At 47.5% G+C, this 20,793-nt stretch overlaps 1 protein-coding gene across 2 annotated transcripts in view; it reads right to left on the reverse strand.

The window, feature by feature from the left end:
- RNF128 (ring finger protein 128) overlaps positions 1-19,997 on the reverse strand; it is a 40,405-nt gene extending 20,408 nt beyond the window's left edge. Inside the window, exon 1 of one of the 2 annotated variants that reach the window (XM_074148034.1) lies at positions 19,592-19,997. In XM_074148034.1, coding sequence (XP_074004135.1) covers positions 19,592-19,997 — 406 coding nt within the window. Of the gene's footprint in view, positions 1-6,372; positions 6,833-19,591 lie in introns of those variants that run through there. The other variant, XM_074148033.1, reaches the window with a different exon arrangement.
- Positions 19,998-20,793: the final 796 nt, after the last annotated feature.

The following is a 20,793-nucleotide window of genomic DNA, read 5'->3' on the forward strand; positions in this document are numbered from 1 at the left end:
CTGCAGACAAAAGCCGTTGTGTCTCAGCACCACACCATGAGGTGTGGGGTGCAAGGGCTACCTCCAGCCTCAGAGGAGTGCTATAAAACCAGTCACCCGCACACTAGCCCTGCTCTCATCAATGGCACAATGTTGACAAAAAAGAAAATAAAAATGATTGCTTTCATCCGCAGGCACGAGGCCAAGTCTTATCAGCAGTGCAGGTCTGACCGAGCAGCACCCATCCCAGCGCTCATCCTCCATTGCAGACACTGACCGAGGAAACATCATCCTCACGCCGAGATTGCCCTGCGATATGCTCTCCCCTTTGCAAGAAGGGACGGTGACTGAACTCCTGGTTCCAGGAGCAATTTAAGCCTGGATAAACTGACACATAGGTAGGCTTGTCCCTCCCCCTTCTCCTGCTCTGCATGCTCTCCACCCCAAACATTACCTGGCACCAAGATAAAAGAATCTCTCCCTTCCAGGCTACTTTGCAGTTATTCAAAGCAACAGCCCCTTATGACCCCAGCTTTTTGATAGAACTGTCTTCTTCCTCACACTATCACCTAAGCTTAATGAAATCTACTTTCAGCCTGCTTTACTTGGCAGCTGGCACTACGCCTGATCTCTTCCTCCTCAACATACAAGTCTTTCAAAGCACAGAGGTAAACATTCAAAAGCAAGGTACTCGAAAAAGTTGCAAAAATTGGCAGGAGTGCACAGGAGCAGGAAGCAATAGCTAGAGCTTTAAAAATAAAATAAAAAAAAAAGGTAGGTTCACATTTATTAGTGAACTACACTGCTTGGGAACTACCACCCACATTTGTCCAGGGAGACTCTTTGGTGAGGTTGGCCTCTAGATCAGTCACCCAACGGTTGATGTGGATAAGGAAGATTTCCACACTAGAAAATGTGGGGAAACTTTTTACCAAACAGGCTGGGTGTCAAAAGGAGGACATGAAGACCAAATGTAGTTTTACATGACATGAGTTTCCATGGGTCCCCAGGGGATACTGGAGGTGGAAAACAACCCACACGCCATTTAGTTTAAATAGTGTAAAAAGTTATTATTTGCCAAGCGAATCCAACAATTACCAGCCTTTTTTCCTTTTTTTTTTTTTTTGCTTCTCAGCCCTTGAGACTTATAAATGCTGCCAGGCCCTACATCTTAGAATATTTAGAACATGAAATCATCCTTTAAAACAGCAGCCAAGACAGTACGCTTATTAAGGGCACCGAGATGAATGAGATCTGTAGGACAGCTCTCTTCACATGCTGTTTGGTCAGCAGCACTTGCAAGAGTAAAGCGTCATCTTTCAGTCCAACAAACAGCATCTAAAGCCCTCTGGAGAAACAGCGATCAACGTTCCCTAATGAAAATTCTTCAGTGAATTTACTCAACAGCTTTCAGCAGCTTTGATTTAGTAAATACATCGCTCACCCTCTTCAAATGAGATTGAGCTCACAGCTAATATCCCTTGCTCTCAACATACTCGTAGCAGCTAAGTGCTCACTGGAAACAAGCAAGTTTGAGGAAGCTAATGATAAAATAATGTAAGTCAGCACAGTGTAAGCCAGAAGGCATCCGTCTGCAGAAAGTCACATTTGATACAGCGGTGAACAGTGCTGAGCCCGACCCACTCTTCACTCACAGGCACATTCAGGACTGGACACAAACAAGCACCATCATTGTTTTAGGGCCATATGTCCCACACAATGAAGCCTCTGCTACCACAGCTGTCACTTAGGATTCTAATCCATCCTTTCACATTTCAGCAGCCCAGTAAACGCAAAGAGCAAGGGCACTTCACAGACCTGTTCCAGGCTATCTCAGGGTTGGTGCCTACCCTGCAGTTTTCAATGGCACAGAGGTACCTAAATCAGACCAAAAAGAGCAAGGGCAGGGATCAGAAGCTGTCAGGAGCACCGATTAGTCTATCCTCCTCTTAGTGGCTCTCATGCTTGCTCACAGAACCCTGCGCTGTGGGGCAGCCCCAACTCACTACCGTGCACCCCCCATAACCTGCAGGTGGGGATCAGGGTCATGAGTGACACTCCCTGTACCATGATCAGTTATCCAAGTGCCACTACAGCCGTGACGTTCATCTCCTCTACACCAGGCAGCCAGGAGACCTGAACCGAGCACATAAAGACAAAGTTGCAGCACATACACATCAAATTAACTATTCTCAGATTCCAAGAGCTATGAACTCCAGGCACTACAGGCTGCCAATACATGAATGGACCCCCTGGGCCTGGATTGTTCCTTCTCAATAAGGAGCTGCTGGTAGGAAGGGCTAAATAACCCGCAGAGGCTCACCCAGCCGTGCCCAGGGAATATGGGTCAGCAAGTGATGTTACTTAGACCTTGCATCCTCATTCCTAACCTCGGATGTGCCCAGCACAAGCCTTCACTCGCTGCAAAGGAGAGGTGCACCATTTGCTTACCCAACATTTACAAAGCCTCTGCACGGTCTGCCTTGGGACTACTGCTCTGCCTCAGTCTTAACAGGAAGAGTTTTACAGCTCACATCAGCCTTTTAACATCACAGCAAAGTTTTAGCTTCTTTCTTCAGATCATGCCTCACACAAACTTGAAGCAGAGCACAATTATACACTTTTGCCATACACTAGTTCCTCTAAGCATATGGAGATCAGCCTTCACCTCAGTGAAATTCCTGCAGAACAAGTTAAGTGGCAGTGCTACATATTTAACCTTTCCTTCCCCTTTCACCCATTGATGCGAGTTTACACTTGAACCAGATCTTGTCAGCCTGAGACACGCTCTTACTGTTTTAGGCAGAATTATTTAGCTGTGTTCCCCCAGAACAAGCCCTCTGCAGATCAGGTGATGTGCTCCTCAAGGCTAGAGTTACACAGCAAGAGGGAAAACAAAGAAAATTATCACAATAGCTTTCTGACCTGCAAAGAATCCTTCTTTACCAGCTGCAGGGAAATACTTAACACCAAAGAACACTTTCCATGGTTACCACCATACCCTGACCCCAAAGCCACCCAACAGCCTGGTTCTACCTTAAGTCAAGGTCCACCTTTAAAACAAAACAACTCTCCTCGTGCACTTTTTGCCCACACACTGCTCTTTTTCTCCAATCAAATGCCTTTTTCAGAAGGTCAATATAGATTACAGAGAGGTGCAGTTATAAGCACACAGAACTGTACTTTGAAACCCTGCTCAGCCTGCCACAGAGTGGTACCATCCTCTTAAAATGAGCACAATTAAAACTCAAGTTTGCTAATTGATATGGTTTTGTGCTTTTAAAAGTCCAAAGTAAATACTACTTTGGACTCCAATAAATCCTTGACATTCTATGCATTAGAGAGGATTAGTCAGGATTTGATCATATCTGATTTGGCTATATACTGCATTCTGTTGTTTTTATTGCCAGGGTGGTTTGCTTTTTGCTGTGTGTTTTGTTTTGTTTTTAAAATTGGCACACCAAAAAGTTTCCACACAGAGCACTGATATAAGCAATAAAGAATTCATCAGACTAAACATGATGACTATAAGGAAAAAAAAAAAAGCCTGTGGAAGCAGGATGACCAGGACAAACACTGCTGTCAAGTACAGGCACGTTTAACTCTCTAAACAAGAAAATTGCTTCAAAAGCTGAGCTTGACAGCCCCAGAAAAAGGCACACTGTACTTTTAGATAAGCTTCTGTTAATAACTTTGTGTTCTGTTGCCACCAAAGTTCTGCAGAGAAAAGCATGTTGTGCCACACATTTTATCAAAGCCCACCTGCAGGGACCTTCCTTCTCTGCCAGGCTGATGACAGCTCCCATGCCCCGCTGGGGAGAGGGGAGCCCTGGGGGCAGATGATGTACCCCCGGAACCTCGGGAGATGCGAAAACCCTGAGGCTGAGCTCCCCCTCTCCTCAGCAAAGCCACCTCCCGCTACTTCCCACTGCCTCAGCTTGGGGGAAGTGCTCAGCCTGGTTTGGTTTCACTTGACAGCATATGATGGCCCACTTAAAGCAGAAATGAAGCCAATGAGGAAACCCAGATTGTGAAGTCACCATTAGCACAGATATGGCCGTTACAGCAACGGCAGGAGTTGCAGCTGCACAAAAAAACATTCTTTAATGAGCAGGGCTACCTTCACCACTGCCTCCAGAAGAGCTGGAGCACCCAGCCCACCACGGAAGGCCAGAAGAGGAGACCCATCCCAAAGGGCCAGCTCTTATCTCTTACGTTTGAGCACTACATCTCATCAGTATTATACAAGCAATACACTGCACTCAGCAAAACGAATTAGGCTGATGACTTGTAGCTTGCTTCCTCTTGGCTGTGCTGTGTTGAAAGCCTGCAATGTTTGTCAAGTCTGACTGGAGAGCGTTGGCTCCCAGCAGGGACACAGGGCAGGGGTGGCCCAAGGACAGTGTGCCACCAAAACCCCATGAGCAGAAGGAAGAACATCGCTGTGGGAAGAGGTGAGACCGGGGACTCACAGATGACTGCAACAACAGAAAAAGGTAACTCAAATCCAGAGAGGAAGAAAAGGGAGGGTGGAACAGGAGAGAAAGTGAGGGACTAAAACAAGGACAAGGAATAAACACAACAGTAGCAACAAGCTTAACCCAGCAATTGTGCTAGGACATGGCAAGGAGGAGTCACGCAGATGAAATAAGAGGTTTGACAGAAGCTGTCTTCTCCAAGAAGTCCCTGGCCTGTTTGTCTACAGTTCAGCTGTGAAGTTTCAACATGCCCTCGAGCCTGTAACCCATCATGTAGGATAATCAGGACAGCTAGAGCCACTCTGACATAAATCCCTCAGCAGAAAGCTTAAGGACAGCACGGGAAAGGAGGGAGTTCCTCTTGGAGCAGACCCCGCAGAGAGCAGATGGCTCGTTTCAAGAGGTAGGTCCTAGGAAGATTAAGATGCTGTAGGTTTCCCAGTGGCCAGGATGGAGAAGGGGGCAGGAGCACATATACCTTCCCTCAAGAACAGGTTCAGCAGTGACCTACCCAGGTCAGCAGTGCCAAGAGAGCTCCTCAGAGCTGCAGGATCAGGCAGGCACGGAGTGAAGAGGGCTCAGGGCAGGGATGCTACTGTCAGTTCAACGAGGAACTCACCCAGCAATAGCCAGATCTCGATAGCCTTCATCAGCAGATGATTTGATTACATAAAGCTCTGCCTCATAAAGACCAGAGCCCATCCAGATTGTATGTTTTAAATTCTTAAAGTGAAGCACTGACATTCATACAGCTCATTAAGATTGCGCACAACAAACCTCCAGAGGCAGCTACTGTTTCCTTGTCTCACCAGAACACTTACCTCCACTACTAACAGCCAGAAATCCTCTCCACCCCTTCTAAGAGGGATGCTGCAAACAGACAATTATTTTTGGAACCAGTCAAAGCTTTAAGACTGACTATTCATTTTCACTGTTGCATTTCTCTCCAGAGGATGTGCCTTCCCAAAGCAGTGCCACTTAGCAGAACACCACCAAACCCATCAGGTGTTACAGCCAAGGGCTGGACAGAGCCACCAAAGCCAGCTCCCCTTGCCCCATTGCCCACCACAGGCAGGTCCTCTGCTCCTGCTGTTACCCAGGAAGCGATTACACAGCTTTCAGCCCAGGGCTGTTTCTCAGGAAACACTAGCCTGAAATACAGCCAAATCTGATTCTTCATTTGAAAGATGGGCAGTTTGAGGGAAAACCCACTGCTGGCAAGTGGGTGGCTTTCTATAGCGAGAGAAAAGAGGCTCCGTCATCAGCCTCCACAAAATGGAAACAACCTTTAAAGGGCTTTAGCCACTTGCGTTGAAAGTGGCATTTTGCTGGTGAAAAGTTACTTATGGAAGACTCTCATACTCTGCTTATTTCTGAGCTGGTTATGGGGAAAAACCTGTGCTTGAGTGTGGAAACCCAGCCCATTTCAGAGCCCAAAACCACACTCCGCAGACTTCACAGGCTTTAAAAAAAGCCAGTGTCCATCAACTCTGGGCAGCTACCTAGTCATGCTAGAAACCCAAACTGGAGGCACCATTCCCACCTTCGCTCCACACACACCTGCAGCCAGCACCCAGCCCACCCAGGCCAGAAAGCGCAGGCAGCCGCCGGCTCGCCCTCAGCCCACAACAGCAACCTCAGCCATCAGCCATCGTTACTCATTAATCAGAGAAAAATCCAACAACAGCAGCGCCTTGAACAGGACCGGCTAGTCCAGGCAGAAACTCTTCTCGTGCGGGAGAACCAGAAAGAAATTCCGGTCTCCTGCTGAGCATCAAAGCCGGCTCTGTTCAGCCGGGGGTTAACCCAAACCGGGGCCCTCTTCTCCCACCCCAAAGAGGGGAGGGAAGGGGCAGCTCCCACCGCACGGCCCCCTCCCTGCCTCCCCACGGCTCCCCCGCTGCCGGCGGCTCACCGTGGTGGGACATGGGCAGCACCTCGTTGCCGGTGCCGCGGTAGTTGTAGATGACGGCGGCGGAGGCGCCGCGCTCCGTTGCCAGACGGATCTTGTCGGCGAAGGTGCAGCCGCCGCCGCGCTGGATGAGGGCGAGCCAGCTCGGGGACCCGCCGCCGCCGCCGCCTTCGGGCGGGGGGGCCCCGCTGAAGTTGGTGCGGGCGCTGCAGGCGTTGAAGGAGTCGCGGCCGTCGGGCAGCACCAGCAGCCCCGCGACCGCCTGCACCGGCGAGTCCAGCCCGTACAGGCCGCTCTCGCCAGCCTCCCAGCCGCTCCGGTTGCGGTCCGTGCTGTCCTCCCACGACACGTTCAGCCAGGCCGTCCACACGGCCGGGGCCGCTGCCGCCCCCCCGCGGGGACCCGGCGGCGGGGCGGCGCAGAGCAGCGCGGCCAGCGCCAGCAGCGCGGCCCCCGACGACATCCCCGTACGGTATGGCCCGGCCACGCCGCCGCCGCCGCCTAAAATCGCCGCGGCCCCGCCGCCGACACCGCCCACGGGGGAGGAGCGGGGCCGCCCCCGCCGCCGCCCGCCCCGCCCGCCGCGGGAACCCCGCCGGGCGTCCCCGGCCCCGCCGCACATCCCCGCAGCGGGGACTCCGCGGGGGTCGCTGAGCGCTGCACCTACGGGCGCCCCGACGGCGGTTTGGGGGCACCGGGGGACTCTCCCTCGCCGGGTCACCACCCCGGGTTGCAGTCCAGGGGGGATGCGGTGGGTCTCCCGCACAGATCACCTCTCAGAAGTGATGGTTGCTCCTGACATCACCTCCCGGGGGCGATGGGTGACCCCCCCGGATGGCTCTCAGGAAGGGTGGACCCTCCCCCAGACCCTCTCCCCAGCAGCCTGCCCCCGTGCCCGCAGTGGACACAGCACCCGGGGTGCTAGTGGGCTTGTGGGCACCCCCTGAAGGGGCTGACGCCCCCCAGCAGCCCCCAAGCACAGCGGCCCCAGCCCAGCCTGCTTTGCACCGTTGAGTTAATATTTGCAGAACGCTCAGCGCCACGCGGTATTAGTCCTGCCTGAAATGGGGTTGTGGAGTACCAGGTTAGCTGTGCTAACTCACTGGCCGTTGTCCTCTGTGTCATTAGCCATACACTATAAACCGGCCACTTCGACCAAAAATGCAGCTTTCTATTTATGTATTAGTTATGTTTGCATAGTTAATTATTATTTGATCTGTGTAGCTCGCAATGAAAAATTCATGATTCCTTAGGACTCTGCAGCTACTTTTTGGACAGCCAGCTGCATTCAAAAGTCCCTTGCTGCTGCCCATGCACATTTTTGCTGGGTTGTACTGCTTCAGGCAGTGGGGTCAGAGCGCTTGCAGAATTGCTGCAAACATGAGCACGACATGCTGTAGAGCCCTGCCAGGGAATTTGAGGCAAGAAAGGAAGATAACAGGAGGTACAAGAACATTTGAGCTCCTCTTCTCCAGAGCTGCTCTTCTGATTGAGAGGCCCTGCCCCTACCAACTGCCCTGCAGGAATTGCCCCCAGCACCAGGAGCCGCTCAGACACATCCCCAAACGGCCCTGTGTCATTACGCGTAGGCTGGGTCTCTGGATGGGAGCCCATCATTTAGAAAGGATTATTCCTGTGCAGTGATTACATGTACAAGAGCAGCCTATGCAATCACCAGCAAAATTAGTGTAAACACAGCGTTAAACACTTTCTGATATGAGTCGGCACCGCTTAGTTTTCAACACAGGTTTTTGGCTGATTCTGAATCCATGTGGCTGATAACCGATAACTCGGCGTCAATCTACGGCGCACGGTTTCCTGCACTTGCACCTGTGCTAAATGCAGGACAGCGAGCGTTGGGCAGTCAAACCCAGCCCAGGTTTGAATGGCTACCTGGGAGCAGGGGCTTCGAAACCAACCCCCTCCTCCAGCGCCCACCCCTGCCAGCACGGCATCCACAGGGTTTTGTAACTGAGTAGCACAAGGAGATGAGAGTTTGGTTTGGTTTGCAGAAATAGCAGCGTGCAGAGCAGGTAATGAAGAGCAGATGAAGCAATTGGCTAAAGATCAATATTGCTACATATACAAAGCTTACTAAGTGAATCCTTTTGTCCTAACCTAAACAAACCTCTCATTTTCTCATTTCACATCTAAGTAGGTGACTTATTTTGACAGTAGCATCTCTAGCTATAATAAGAAATATGTCTGTACGCGATCAGAAAGACATGCTTTTGTTTTGAAACCTGTTCCATGTACGTGCAGGGAAAAACTTAACAACACTCTGAAAATATAACCAAGCTAAATTTATGCAATGAACAGCAGCAAAACCGTTCACCTTCAAATGCCTCCTGAGCTTTAGGGATGTTCAGCTCTGGTGTTTTCACCCTAACAAAATTGGACCAAAGGCAAAGATTGGAACAAAACTTCCTATAGCTCTAGGGATTTTGAGCATAAGGCTTAGCCACAGCCTCTTGCACTTCCATACATTACAGTTCGTAACACGATGATAATAAAGTGACGGCATGGGTGCAGATGTTCCAGCTGTGTGCGGGTGCGAGGGCGTTCCTGCGGCAAGCAAGCTGATGGGGAACCAACCTGCAGGACATCATGGCGGGTCTGTGCTGGGACACAGCTGCCCATCAGCTCCAGCCTGGATTTGGGGGGTACTAACGAACCGCACTGCTCTTCGGCAACTGTTGGGAAATGTGCACTACTGCCTGGTGGTAAAATGTTCACAACACAGCTGGTCATCTCACCAAAATGAAGATGGAGCCTAAATTTGAACTCCTCGCTGTGCAGCACAGAGAGCAGCAACAAGAAAAAAAACAAAACAAAAACCACCCTAAATGAGATTGTGGGTATTTCGCTGCCGTGGCATTATTTTATCACCCAGTTTGTGACTCCTTGCTCAGGCACTTGCTTGAAAATAACCAAGTAAGCGAAGAGCAGGCACAAACAGAAAGCTTGTTCACCGTGGCAGCAGAATTTCTCAGGTTAGCAAAGCAAAGGAAGTCAAGTGTTTGTATTGGGGCAAAAAAGCGGATGCTGACAGTGGTCAGCCCTTCCGAGTAAACACTGGAAGACACCAGCCTTGCTTGGCTTGGCAGGGAAGCCACCTTCAAGAGGCCAATGGTCCCTGTGCATCCCAGCGTGGTTAGTGGCTCCCCTGGGCCAGCACAACCGAGGGGAGCCGGGTGAGGTGGCTGGGACAGTGTCAGGGCGCAGAGGGACACCCCAGCAGAGTTAAAACACTATGTTCTAAAAACAGCATGCCAATTATACCTATTTTAAGCTGCATATTGCACATTGAGAGCTGTCTGGGCTCTCATTCATTTCATCGTCTTCCAGAATGATCATTAATAAGCAGATCTGCAGCCTTACTGAAGTCTATCCTTTACTCGTGTTTAAAAAATATGGTTTGTCTGATGGCTTTCAGCTCAGTTACCTGCAATTCACAACAGAAAAGGTGCATATTGAGTAGCAATTAAAAATAGCCACTGCTACCAGGAAGCCTGGAGGGACCAGGCAAGAGGAGGGCTGGTAGGGTTTTTTTCTTCCTTGACATAAAAAGCTGAGATTTTATTGTTTGGAGAAAGCACCTTTTGTTTTGGAGAAAGAGACCAGAGATTGTAGGGACTGTGACGTTGTAGTTCAACGTATTAACAAGTATTGCAACTTACTTCTGCTACATTTGTTTGCAAGGGCTTTCTAAAAGTTTCTGAAATTAAAAGCACTGTAGCCCCTGGTGACTACAGGTGGCAGAATGACAGGGTATGCCGCATAAATGGGCTCCCACAAAATCAGAAGCAGAATTATGTCTAAAATAGGTACAGAATGAAGGAGTTTCTGGCAGAGATCCGGTTCTTTTTAACCTTAAAAGATTTTTATTATTTAAAAACTTATGCTGTATAATTTTGCTTTTCATTTTTTCCCCATGGCTTATTGGTGGGGGCTCTGAAAAGCTCAGAAAGTAGTGCATGACTTTCAGACAAACAAAGTGAAATCCTGGGAACGCTGTCACTGCCTTCTACAGAGATAGACCCTATCATTATCTGGAGCTTTATCCTATTTGAGTAAATATTTAAACATCTTTTTTTCAAGATAAAAACATGCGTATGCTAAATATTGCTTTTTAATGTCAAGCCAGATCACTCAGGGCATCTTGCTGATGAGAGACCTGTATGTTCATGCCCTTCAAAACTACATTTGTTTCTTATTCAAATACCCAGCCCTGGATCTCTGTCTTTGGAGGAAAGCTCACAAGGACATAAGAAATCCCTGTTAGGACAAACCTTTACCAAGGCCAGCACTGAACCCTCCAAGAGCTGTGTATGGATCTGAACCATGTTTCTGAGCCTTCTCCACTGAACAAGAACGTGGAAAGGGGAAGCATTTATAAAAATGGAAAAAGCAATCTAAAGGAGCGCCCTAAAATGAAACCCAGGACTGAATGTCATGGGACAAAAATATCCATGAACAAACACTACTCTGAATCACAAGTTAAAGACAACAGATGTTGCCTTTCCTTATCCAAAACCAGCTTGTGTCCATGACCAGCAATGAAAGGAGCTTGGGCGGGCAACTTGTTCCAGAGTAGGCAATGGTGTGGCTACAGCATCCCAAGTTTCTAAGGTAGCTGAAAAAAAATAAAGGTATGAGAATGGAGCTTGTGGTGCTGTGTCGCTTTACAAAAAGGACAGGCTCAGGCCACCACAGAGGCTGGAAACCTTCCCACCTCCTGCCTGCAGGGCTTAGGAACTTCCAGGAGCATCTGAGGTGATCCTTGTGTCTAGATGCAGAAGACACATGACGGTTATCAGTTCCAGCTAAATTTCACTATGAATCTTGGAGGTCGTTTGGCTCTAACACAACTCTCTGTTCACTGGATGTGGAAAAAAAAAAAGTGCGTCAGATCACCCTGTGCGCTGGCACCGAAGACTTTCCCTCAGCTAGCCAGATGTGCGCAAGAGTCCCCGGTGCCAGGGAAGCAAACAATGTTTCTCCGTATTTCTGGCACAGTGGGACCAATTGTTGTGACAGCACTTTCTAATAAGAAAGGCCAGAACTCGCCAGACAACACATACTTTTGGTCTAGTTTGGTTTCACATGGAGCTGAAGCACGATGCTACTCAGGCCTGTTGATTCAGTGGTGGTCTTTATTCAGTGACAGTAGAGTTTCCAAGCAGGGGACTGAATCAGTGGTTTCCTTCCCCTGTAGTGCATTGGGCAACCTCCATCCACCCAGGGACCGAGATTTTCCATGCATGTAATGCAGTTGACCAACTGAGGAGCATCAGGTGACTGGAAGCCTGCACACATCTTCAAGAGCAGGACATATTGACACTTGGCTCTTTGAGGAAGAAATGAGTCCAAGTCAAAATGTTTGCCCTTTCTGGCTTCGTTATGCAGAAACTATGGGGCCACAGACAGCAGCTACTTGCAGGAATCAGTAGCACATCCCTGAGGACCTTTGTCATCCAAGGTACAAGTGTGCCTAGTTTCAGTTCTGACTTTATCTCCACCAAATCTGCACAGGCCTCTGTGAAAAGCCCTCACCACTTCCAACAGGGAAACCTTAGCAGTGACTCCATCTGGTCCTGATGAACCTTGTTTAAAGGACTGCGAGCTGAAGGCAGGACTGCTCTGAATAAGATTATACAACTGTAAAAGCTCAGCTTTTACAGCATAATTAGGATGTCAGCATAATTAGGACGTAAGTTGTGACAAACTTCAGTGACCCCAGTAACGTCAGTGGGAATCTTGCCAAGGGCCTTGACACGCCAAAGACTTGCCAGGCTCTCTCGTTCCTTCCTTCCACCCCCAAGAGCTGCTGACAAGCTGCAAGAGTCAATGGCCACCCCAGCAGAGACACCCCCAGAAAGGGGTGGCCAGGAGCGCTTGGTGCTCGCTCCCTTTCTCAGAGGGCCATGGAACTGTCTAAACCAAACATCAGCTCCAGACTAAACGATTTGTTTTAGGACATACTTTTTTCCTGAGATTTATTTTTGGCACGTGACTTCAAAGCTTGATGGGCCTGAACCGCGAAGTGGGGAGCTGGAGGCAGTGCTCCTTCCTGTCCCAGGGGATGGAGACCTCGCACACTGGTTGAGGCTCAGCGATGCCTTCTGGTGTACGCTTCTTTCAACAGCTCCCCCTCCTTGAGATGGAAGAAATTGTAAACCACTCGATTTTTTTTCTCAGTGCTTTGTGCATCTTTGCTCAACTGCAAAGGTGCTCGTGCCACAGCTTGGGAGAACATTGGGGAGAGGGCAACCCACTGCCTGCAAGCCCTTCTCCAAGTGTGGAACAGACCATATTCAGAGCAAATAATGATATTTATAGATCCCCTTGATTTATGTACAAGTAAGATTTGTATTTCAGGTTTTTTTCATTAATGTTTTCACTCTTCAGGGGGATGCATGCAGTAATGCACTTTGATGCAGGTGATCCTTTTATGGCTCCACCAACCCAGCTGGAAAACCGCATAGAAAGCAGCAGTAAATTTTATCTGAAAACAGTGGCTACTATGAGAAAATTGATGGCCCACGTTAAAATATCTTCTAAATAACTTCTAAATATCTACTTTGCAATATTTAGGATGAATATCTAAATGCACCTATAAAAAAGGTGGCGTATTTTATTGTGTACTTGCTGACCCAACATTTCCATGTGCAGATGGCACAGTGTAGAGTCCACTGAAATCAAAGGAAACTGATTTTGTAAGGTTTAAGGTTATTTTTTTTAAAGGCCCTGGATAAATCCTTTGTTAGAAAGCCAGCTGGACTAGGAGGTTAAGTAGACAGGACAGTAAATAGCAATAAGAATCTTGAAAGAAACCAAAGGCTGATCCCAAAAGAGACTTAGTGAAATTTGGGTCCAAAATGTATTCTGAAAACCTCTGATCACCTCCTGCGTAGATCACCTCCAAAATCTGACATTGGTTCATTTTTTGTTTGGTTTTCAAAGGAAACAAGATATACAATCATATTGTTTTCCCTTTTGCCCTCATCCCTCCTCCTTCCCCATCTACTCCCTGTGGATAATTTTCCTGCTTGCCTACAATGATGACCAATTTCAGCCAAACTCAGCTGAAAGGTTGGAAAATTCAAGTTTCCCACAAGTTTTTTAAGATCAGCAGCTGGTTAGAGGACAGAAAACCCCATCAGTTCCTGTCTCATGAGAGACAGAAACCTGACGTTCAGCAACCATGTGCTGTCTTTGAACTGCCAGCTCCTGACTACCTCTGCCCAGGGAGAGTCCCACCTGCGACAGAGCGGTGTTCATTAGTTTGAGGAACAAGGAAGCAAAAGGACTCTTGAACTTGTGGTGGGAACAGAGGCAAAATCATAGGGATGGGAAGGGGGAAAAGAGGAAATCGTTACCCACATGAAGTCAGAGGGGGTATAGGGACACAGGTGTCAGGACAACAATCCCACTTGGTTAGTTGTTTTGCTCACAAAACAACTTATTTACTTCAAGTACCCGCTGTCCTGCTTCTACATGTGGCCTGGTCTGGGTAGGACCAGCGTTCAGCTTGGCTGTCCTGCAGGGCCCCGAGCACCAAAGGCGCATTGCACGCCAGCACAGCCCGAAGCTCTGGGATCTTCCAGGAAGCAAGAAAATGGGTTTGAATCCCCTCAGGTGGTAAAAGGAACCAAACCCAGCTCTTCCCTGGTGTGAGTCAGCACACTGAGCTTGTGGAGAAAAAGGTCTCCACCACACCCTCTGTGCCTCACCAAGAGGGACTATCTCAAAACACGGTGAGAGATAATGCATGAAGTGCTTACATCCAGCCGGATTCCAAGCTCTGAGTCTTGGCCTGAGCCTGAGCAATGCCCCAAGCCATGGGAGCCTTCAAGGACATCAGACTTTAAACTCAGTCTCCGTCTTGAACGTTTTCCTCTTAGCTATTTACGGCCAGCTCCTTGCCCGGGCAGTTACGCTCAGGCACTTCACAGTTTGCCTCGTCAGCTTTCATTGATCCTTCTGAGGTGTTTCACAGCGGTGCCAGGCTGGAGAGGAGCTGACCCTCACCAGCACGCTCTGCAGCGTCTCCAAGGACTCATTTCACTCATACCTGCAAGTGACGCCCAGGCTTCCACCGTTACATTTTTTTTCTCTTCAGTTTTTGGGTTGTAACAACTAATACAACTTCAGTCACAATGGCATGACTGATAAGAAAGGTTATGCTGATAGGTGACTGAGAAAGGCTGTGCATGTTCTATAATACATTACATGCTTGTAATTAGAAGCCAGATTGACTGCCTCGATTAGCTGCAAATATTTCTTTTGCTCTTTGTTTCCAGCAGGTTAAACAGAGGTTGCCACCTTTCTGTTTTAGGGAAATGGTCAGACAGCAGGTTGGCTTCTTTTTCTGGTTCTAGCAGTTAAAGTTTTGCAAAGCCTCTCCTGAGTTTTGCTAAACTGAGGAAGCTCATGAGAGAGCCACGCTGTGGTCCCAGGACAAACCTTCTGCTGGTTTTCCAGAGAAGCTGCCTGTATATGTTCATCACCAAGTTTATGGATGACCAAGCGGGTCACAGTATGTGGTGACCTGAAATAAACTCAGTGCTCATCACATTGATTACCTGAGAAGCTAAGGAAACAGTACTAAATACCAGCGTGGTGAGGTCCCAGGCTTTGATGGCTCCGTGTTCTGGGGGCTCTTGGAAAATCCCAGACCTGAATGCAGCTCTGGCAGCCTGCACTCTGCAGAGGTGAGCAAAGCCCACAGGGATTTTTATGGTTGCTTACGAGCCTTTCTGGAAGGAAAAAACTGTCTGCTCTGGAGATTGGACAGTCCAACCCAGCTGGAGACAGCTGCCCAGGGCTGTATCTGGTCGGGTTTTGAGTATCTCCAAGCATGGAGACTGCACCACCTCTCTGGGCAACCTGCCACACCGTTCAACCACCCTCACAGCAGGGAAGATTTTTCTTATGTAATTTCTTGTTTGTGCCCATTGCCTCCTTTTCTTTCTCTGGGCACCACTGAGAGGAGTCTGGCTCCATCATATTTACCCTCCCTGGCCCCACCAGGAATTTGTACACATGGATGAGAACCCCTCAAGCCTTTTCCAGATGGATCCGCCCCAGCTCTCGTAGCCTCTCCTCGCAGTGAGGGCTCCCACTGGTGAGGGGCTGTGTGTGCTTCACCCTTCCTGCCGCTGCCCTCGCCGCACCCACACCTCTCATGGCATCAGCGACGTGAAGCCACTTAGACAAGTTTTTCAGATAATAAATGGAGGAATTTAGTCTGCTCTATGAGAACGTTGACATCGTGGAGGCATCTGGACTGCTGTTAGAAGAGCCACTTACTTCACAAGGAATAAATGAAAAGGGAAATTCATGGCATCTGCTTTGGATGGACATTCTTGGAAGTTAATTTGCTTTCATATGCAGGTCCCACAGGCTGTTCAAAGCTAGGACAGAGAGCCCAGCTTTTTTTACAGTAAACAGAGGAGATGACTCAAAATGTGGTGCAAAACAGAAATGACTCTGAAGATCAAATAAGCAATGATATTTTAGAGAGTTAAGATGGGGAAACTGAGCAAGATTTTATACCAGTTTTCAAAACAAAAGATAAAACCAAACTCCATTGTCAGGCATTTAGCCTACAAGTTTATAATAGGTATTGCACCCACAGCTAATAAGATCCTATCTCAAAATACTTCTGAGATAACAAAGGTTAGACTTTGAGGCTACAGAATATCCTGGAAAAAAGTTGGAAGGAAACACAGATCCACAACAATTTTTTTCAATTACTGGCAGAATTGCTGGTTATTTCTCTTGCACAGAGAAACTGAGATATCTGCTTGCTCCTGTTGTACAGTTCTGCCGGGGTACTGTTCTTCATGAGTCTTGGAGGCTTTAACCAGTAAGGGTTCCCTTTCACTGGGGCTTAGTAAATCCCTTGGAGAAAACCTTTCAGAAAACACTTGATATTTTATCTTAGCTGCTATATTGGACTAGTATCCAAATGACACCAATAAGGGTGTTTTAATTTTATTATCTTTTTTTTTCTTTTTTTTTTAATACTAGCTCCAGTCTCCTATTTTCTCTTGTAAATGAACAAGAAAAAAGGAAGAAAATCACAGTGACAAGAGGATACAGCCCTCTACCGACCCATGGCAGCACTGCTGACAAAGCATCAGCCCAAACCAGCTGCTTCGTGACCTTGCAGAGCACCATTATTCTGCTACCGGCTGTGGTCTGGTATTTGTTACTAAAAAAGGAGCCCCAAAATACCTTGTTTAAATTTGGTTATGTTTCAAAAACCTGATAATTCCTGGAACTTCCATTTAAGTTTCAAGGAGTGGTGCTGGAAAAATGTTGTTACAGATGCATATTCCATCTCCTCTCCAGAGAAAATCAAGTAAGTGCTGAAACTACTAAAAAGATAGCAACAGCTGCGATTGATACAATGGTACAGAGACTAAGGTTATGCAAATGACACAAACACCTACAGAAAATCCTTCAGGTCGAAGTAGAGCATTTTCCCACCAGTGATTCGTGCAATCAGAGAGGAACGGGAAAGTTGTTACTAATATCTTGACCTCTAAAATTTTCCATAGTAAAAGCAATTAATGTATCAGTTTTATCTTAGGGGTGTGTGTGTAACAACAAAGCAATACCCAGTAACAGGTAAAACTGATGGCAGGTAAAAGGAACTGCAGAAGAGGATGAGGAAGGCGTCACCAAAAGGGGAGTTTTTTTTTCTCTTTGTTCCTTCCCAGCAGCTTTAAATTACCAACGTTTCCTGCAAGCCCGGACTTTGCCCAGAACAAACTATTTCATTGCTGTAAGAGTGAGCGGGTGTTTTACGATGTGAAATACATGCATAATATCGTACTGTTGTAACAGAAAATAAGGCTGGCTAGAAAGCTCTATTGATTTTATGTTGAAGTCAGCAGGAAGGGAGGAGGACGGGAGGGCGGGAAACTGCAGCCAAGGCCCCGTGGTCTAATGAATAACCAAGGTGATGGGGTTCCTGTAGCCCTGCGCGGTGGCAGAGCCATACAGACGGTGACTGAAGGGCCGGCCAATAACCCCGGCAGCTGCTGGCCCTGGTTTCATCATGAGCTCGCAGATTGCTGGCAGCAGCAGGGCAGATTTTCCTTTCGCTGCTCTACCAACAGGGCATCTCATCTCCAAAGGCCCAAAAGGCAGAGAGGATTAATCCCCAAGTCTTCTCAGACCTCTCTGGGCGATGCCACCACTGGCAGATTCCAGCCAAGTGGGAGATTTCTTTCCCCACCCCTGCGATCAACTCTACTCTATAAAAAAAGTAAATCATCTCCAAGCACTCTTTTGCTCTGAGCGCTGTGCTGTGATGACCACCCCTCTCCCAGGCTTTTTCTGTTCTACCTAAAGAATGTGCAGCTCCACACTTTGCCCCGAGGGAAAAAAATACAGAGAGGATGCTTCCCCTATACGGATTAGATGAAGAGCTCATCTCACTGAAGTATTTTGCTCTCACCGTGTTTAACATGTGACTACTGCACTGATTTATAAACCCTCTCTGCCACCAAACAGACCGTAATATCCACTTTAGTCGTATAAGATGACTACAGGAAATACTCCTATAAAAATCAGTTTGTCTTTGAGAAAACTAAGTGAACTAAATTAAGAAAGATGGGACTTCATGTCTCATGAAATACACTCGGGCGACATATCTATTGCTTTCAAGATTTAAAAAATCTTTTTAGTTTTGGAAAAATAATCTGAAAAATTAGGGTCAGCTTTCAGAGCTCATCCTAAATAACTATCTTATTCTTGAGTCTAGTCTAACTCTTGGGTTTGTGACATCCCAGTTATTCAGCGTCGAAAGGAGGTTCAATCCCGTTCTCCTCCGCTGACCTCTGGGGAAGCGGGCTGCCCTGCTCCCGCCTTGGGCCAGTTGGAGTCACAAGAAACGCAGCTGGCACCAATTTTGCAGCTACGTAAAGCCAATCTAATTCTTTCCTTATTCATCCAGTGTTAGTACAAGCTGGCACACTCCAAAACCAAATAATAAAAGCAAGTTAATCTGAATCTTGACATGCCGGCCACTGAAGTCTAAATCGCTTTCTCCAGAGGTAGAACAAAAGCTTTGGTTTATTGGCTACACATTTCCTTTAAACATTTAAGCTCTGTTTGCAAACACTAGCTCTGTCATGGTCTCAGGAGAGTCAAAGCTGGCTGTGGAGTACAACAAGCCACTGCACTTTCAGCGCCGAACAGCAGAGGTTTTATTGTGTTGTGCAATACTTTGTTTAGGATACTTTTTTCTTTTCTGAGCTGAGCCTCGTGTGCTGGTTAGGTTCCTAAAGCACCTGTGATGCTCCTGCAGGGGCACACCTGAGGCTCTGGGCCAGCCTGCCCAGACATGGGCTCCACAGCAAGACACGTCCTGAAGTGGGAACCCCAAAGCAGCACCGGGATGTCAGCAGTAAAATGTTGGCTCATCTCCGGATTAAAAATCTCTGTTTGCTCACAAAATCAGACGTGCAAGACTTAAGCCAAGTGCAGCTCCACCACAGGAATTTCAAGGCATTAGCTATGTATATGTATGCTTTGTACTAAAATGCCTATAAGACAGGTTGACCTAGAGGAAACACACAGAAATAAAAGCCAAGCAATACAGTATCACAATTACCTTCTCAGTTCTTCCCTAATGACAGATCCATAGCTATTAGGGCCAGAATGGGCGACTACAATCATTTTGTCTAACCTTTCATTAAGGAATTTGGGAATCCTAGAAGAGGCTGACATCAGCCACTATTCAGAAAGGATTAGCACAATTTAGGGAAAAAAAAAAAAGAAAAAAAGCAAGATCTGGGTTGCAATCTGCAAAGCATATACCTATGCTGCAGGCACTTGTAGGTTCATTTGTGCGCTCTAATTTCAAAAAATAAACTCGTGCCTTCAAAGCAGACACTACGGGTTTCTCCACGTCACTGTCTAAAATAAATTGCGTGCTGTACAAGCAGAAAATGGAACTAACTTCAGAGACTCACCAGTTTGGCTACACTGCACCAAGCTCAGAACGTAACAGCAGAGTACTTCTTACTAAGCACTGAAGTCAAGGCTCAAATTGCATAATAAATGTATTTTCCCACTGAATTCCTGGTGAAAGCAACAATCATCCACAAACACAACTGCTTCCTTATAGCCCGGCTGTGCTGCCCTGGACCAAACTGCAGAGAAACGGTCAGGTTTCAGCACTTCACGCTGTGATACTCACCGAGGTGTGACATCAGGACGGTGCCGTTGCCTCTGTCTGCTGCATTGTAGATCACGGCTGCTGTTGCACCCCTTCTGGCGGCCACCTTAATTTTTTCAGCAAAAGTGCAATTGCCTCTTTCAATCAGTGCTATCCACGGCGGTGTTGTGATAGTGAACTGGGTGTTTGCATCGCAGGCTTGAAGATTAGCAGATTTAGGAATGCCCACAAGCCCTCGAGCACTAAGTAGAGGAGAATTTAATCCATACAGGCCACATTCGCAGTGCTCGGACACAGTGCTGTTGCTAGCACTGTTGAAATAGAATAAACTTACAGAGGCTCTCACAGAAAACGCCTCTGTAGTCTCAAATAAAATACTAACAATCTCCAGGAGGCAGAAAAAAATGAACTTATCAGTCTGCTTCATTGCTTATTCAGATAAGCACAAAATGGAGATGTCTACAGGTATTTTCAGCTGGTGGTGGTTGTTGTTAGCCCAGAGCCTACTGAGGAGCTTGAAATTTCAGTTCCACAAGGAACTTGACACCACCCAGGTTAAGTCCCCGCGGTGTCAGTGAGCTTTTCTGGAGTGGGGGCTGGGATGGTACAAGTGACACACCTGCTGACTGTGCAGGTATTGTGACATGCGGGCTGAAGGACCTGTAAGTCACCGTTGGCTCTAACTTTTGCTCCTTTTTCACAAAGCATGATTCTCCCTCTCCTTCTCTCTCCCCCATTACTGCACAAATTCCAGCTTTGATGATGCTTCCTAAGAGATCGCTCAAGGCCCCGCTCCTATTTCAACCCGAACGTCACTTCAGAGGACAGGGTCATTTTTCATTCAGGGATGTTAAGCTCAGGGTTCTCACTTCACAGTGCAATCTGTGATGCAAATGATCTTGTTAAAAAGTTCAAAAGTGGAGGGAGGAAAATACTAAAAAAATTTACCCATCTTATGGACTAAGATAACCACATCATTCCCCATATTTCACCTTTCAGATTCTTTCAGTCATCTACTCTCTCAGGTCCAGTTTGTTCTGGGGTTTATAATGATCTGTTCTTAACACAAGAGATGTAGAATCACCTAAACCGATCACAGAAGCGAACTACCTCTTTCAGCTCATATTCATTCTCTAGCTGACTTTCAAGATTTACACTGAGATGTCTGAATAATTATCATACAACTCTCCATTTCTGGATGTAGATTCTTTTTCTGAATTCCG

The sequence above is a fragment of the Numenius arquata genome, chromosome 5 (genome assembly GCF_964106895.1).
Source record: "Numenius arquata chromosome 5, bNumArq3.hap1.1, whole genome shotgun sequence".
Taxonomy (NCBI): domain Eukaryota; kingdom Metazoa; phylum Chordata; class Aves; order Charadriiformes; family Scolopacidae; genus Numenius; species Numenius arquata.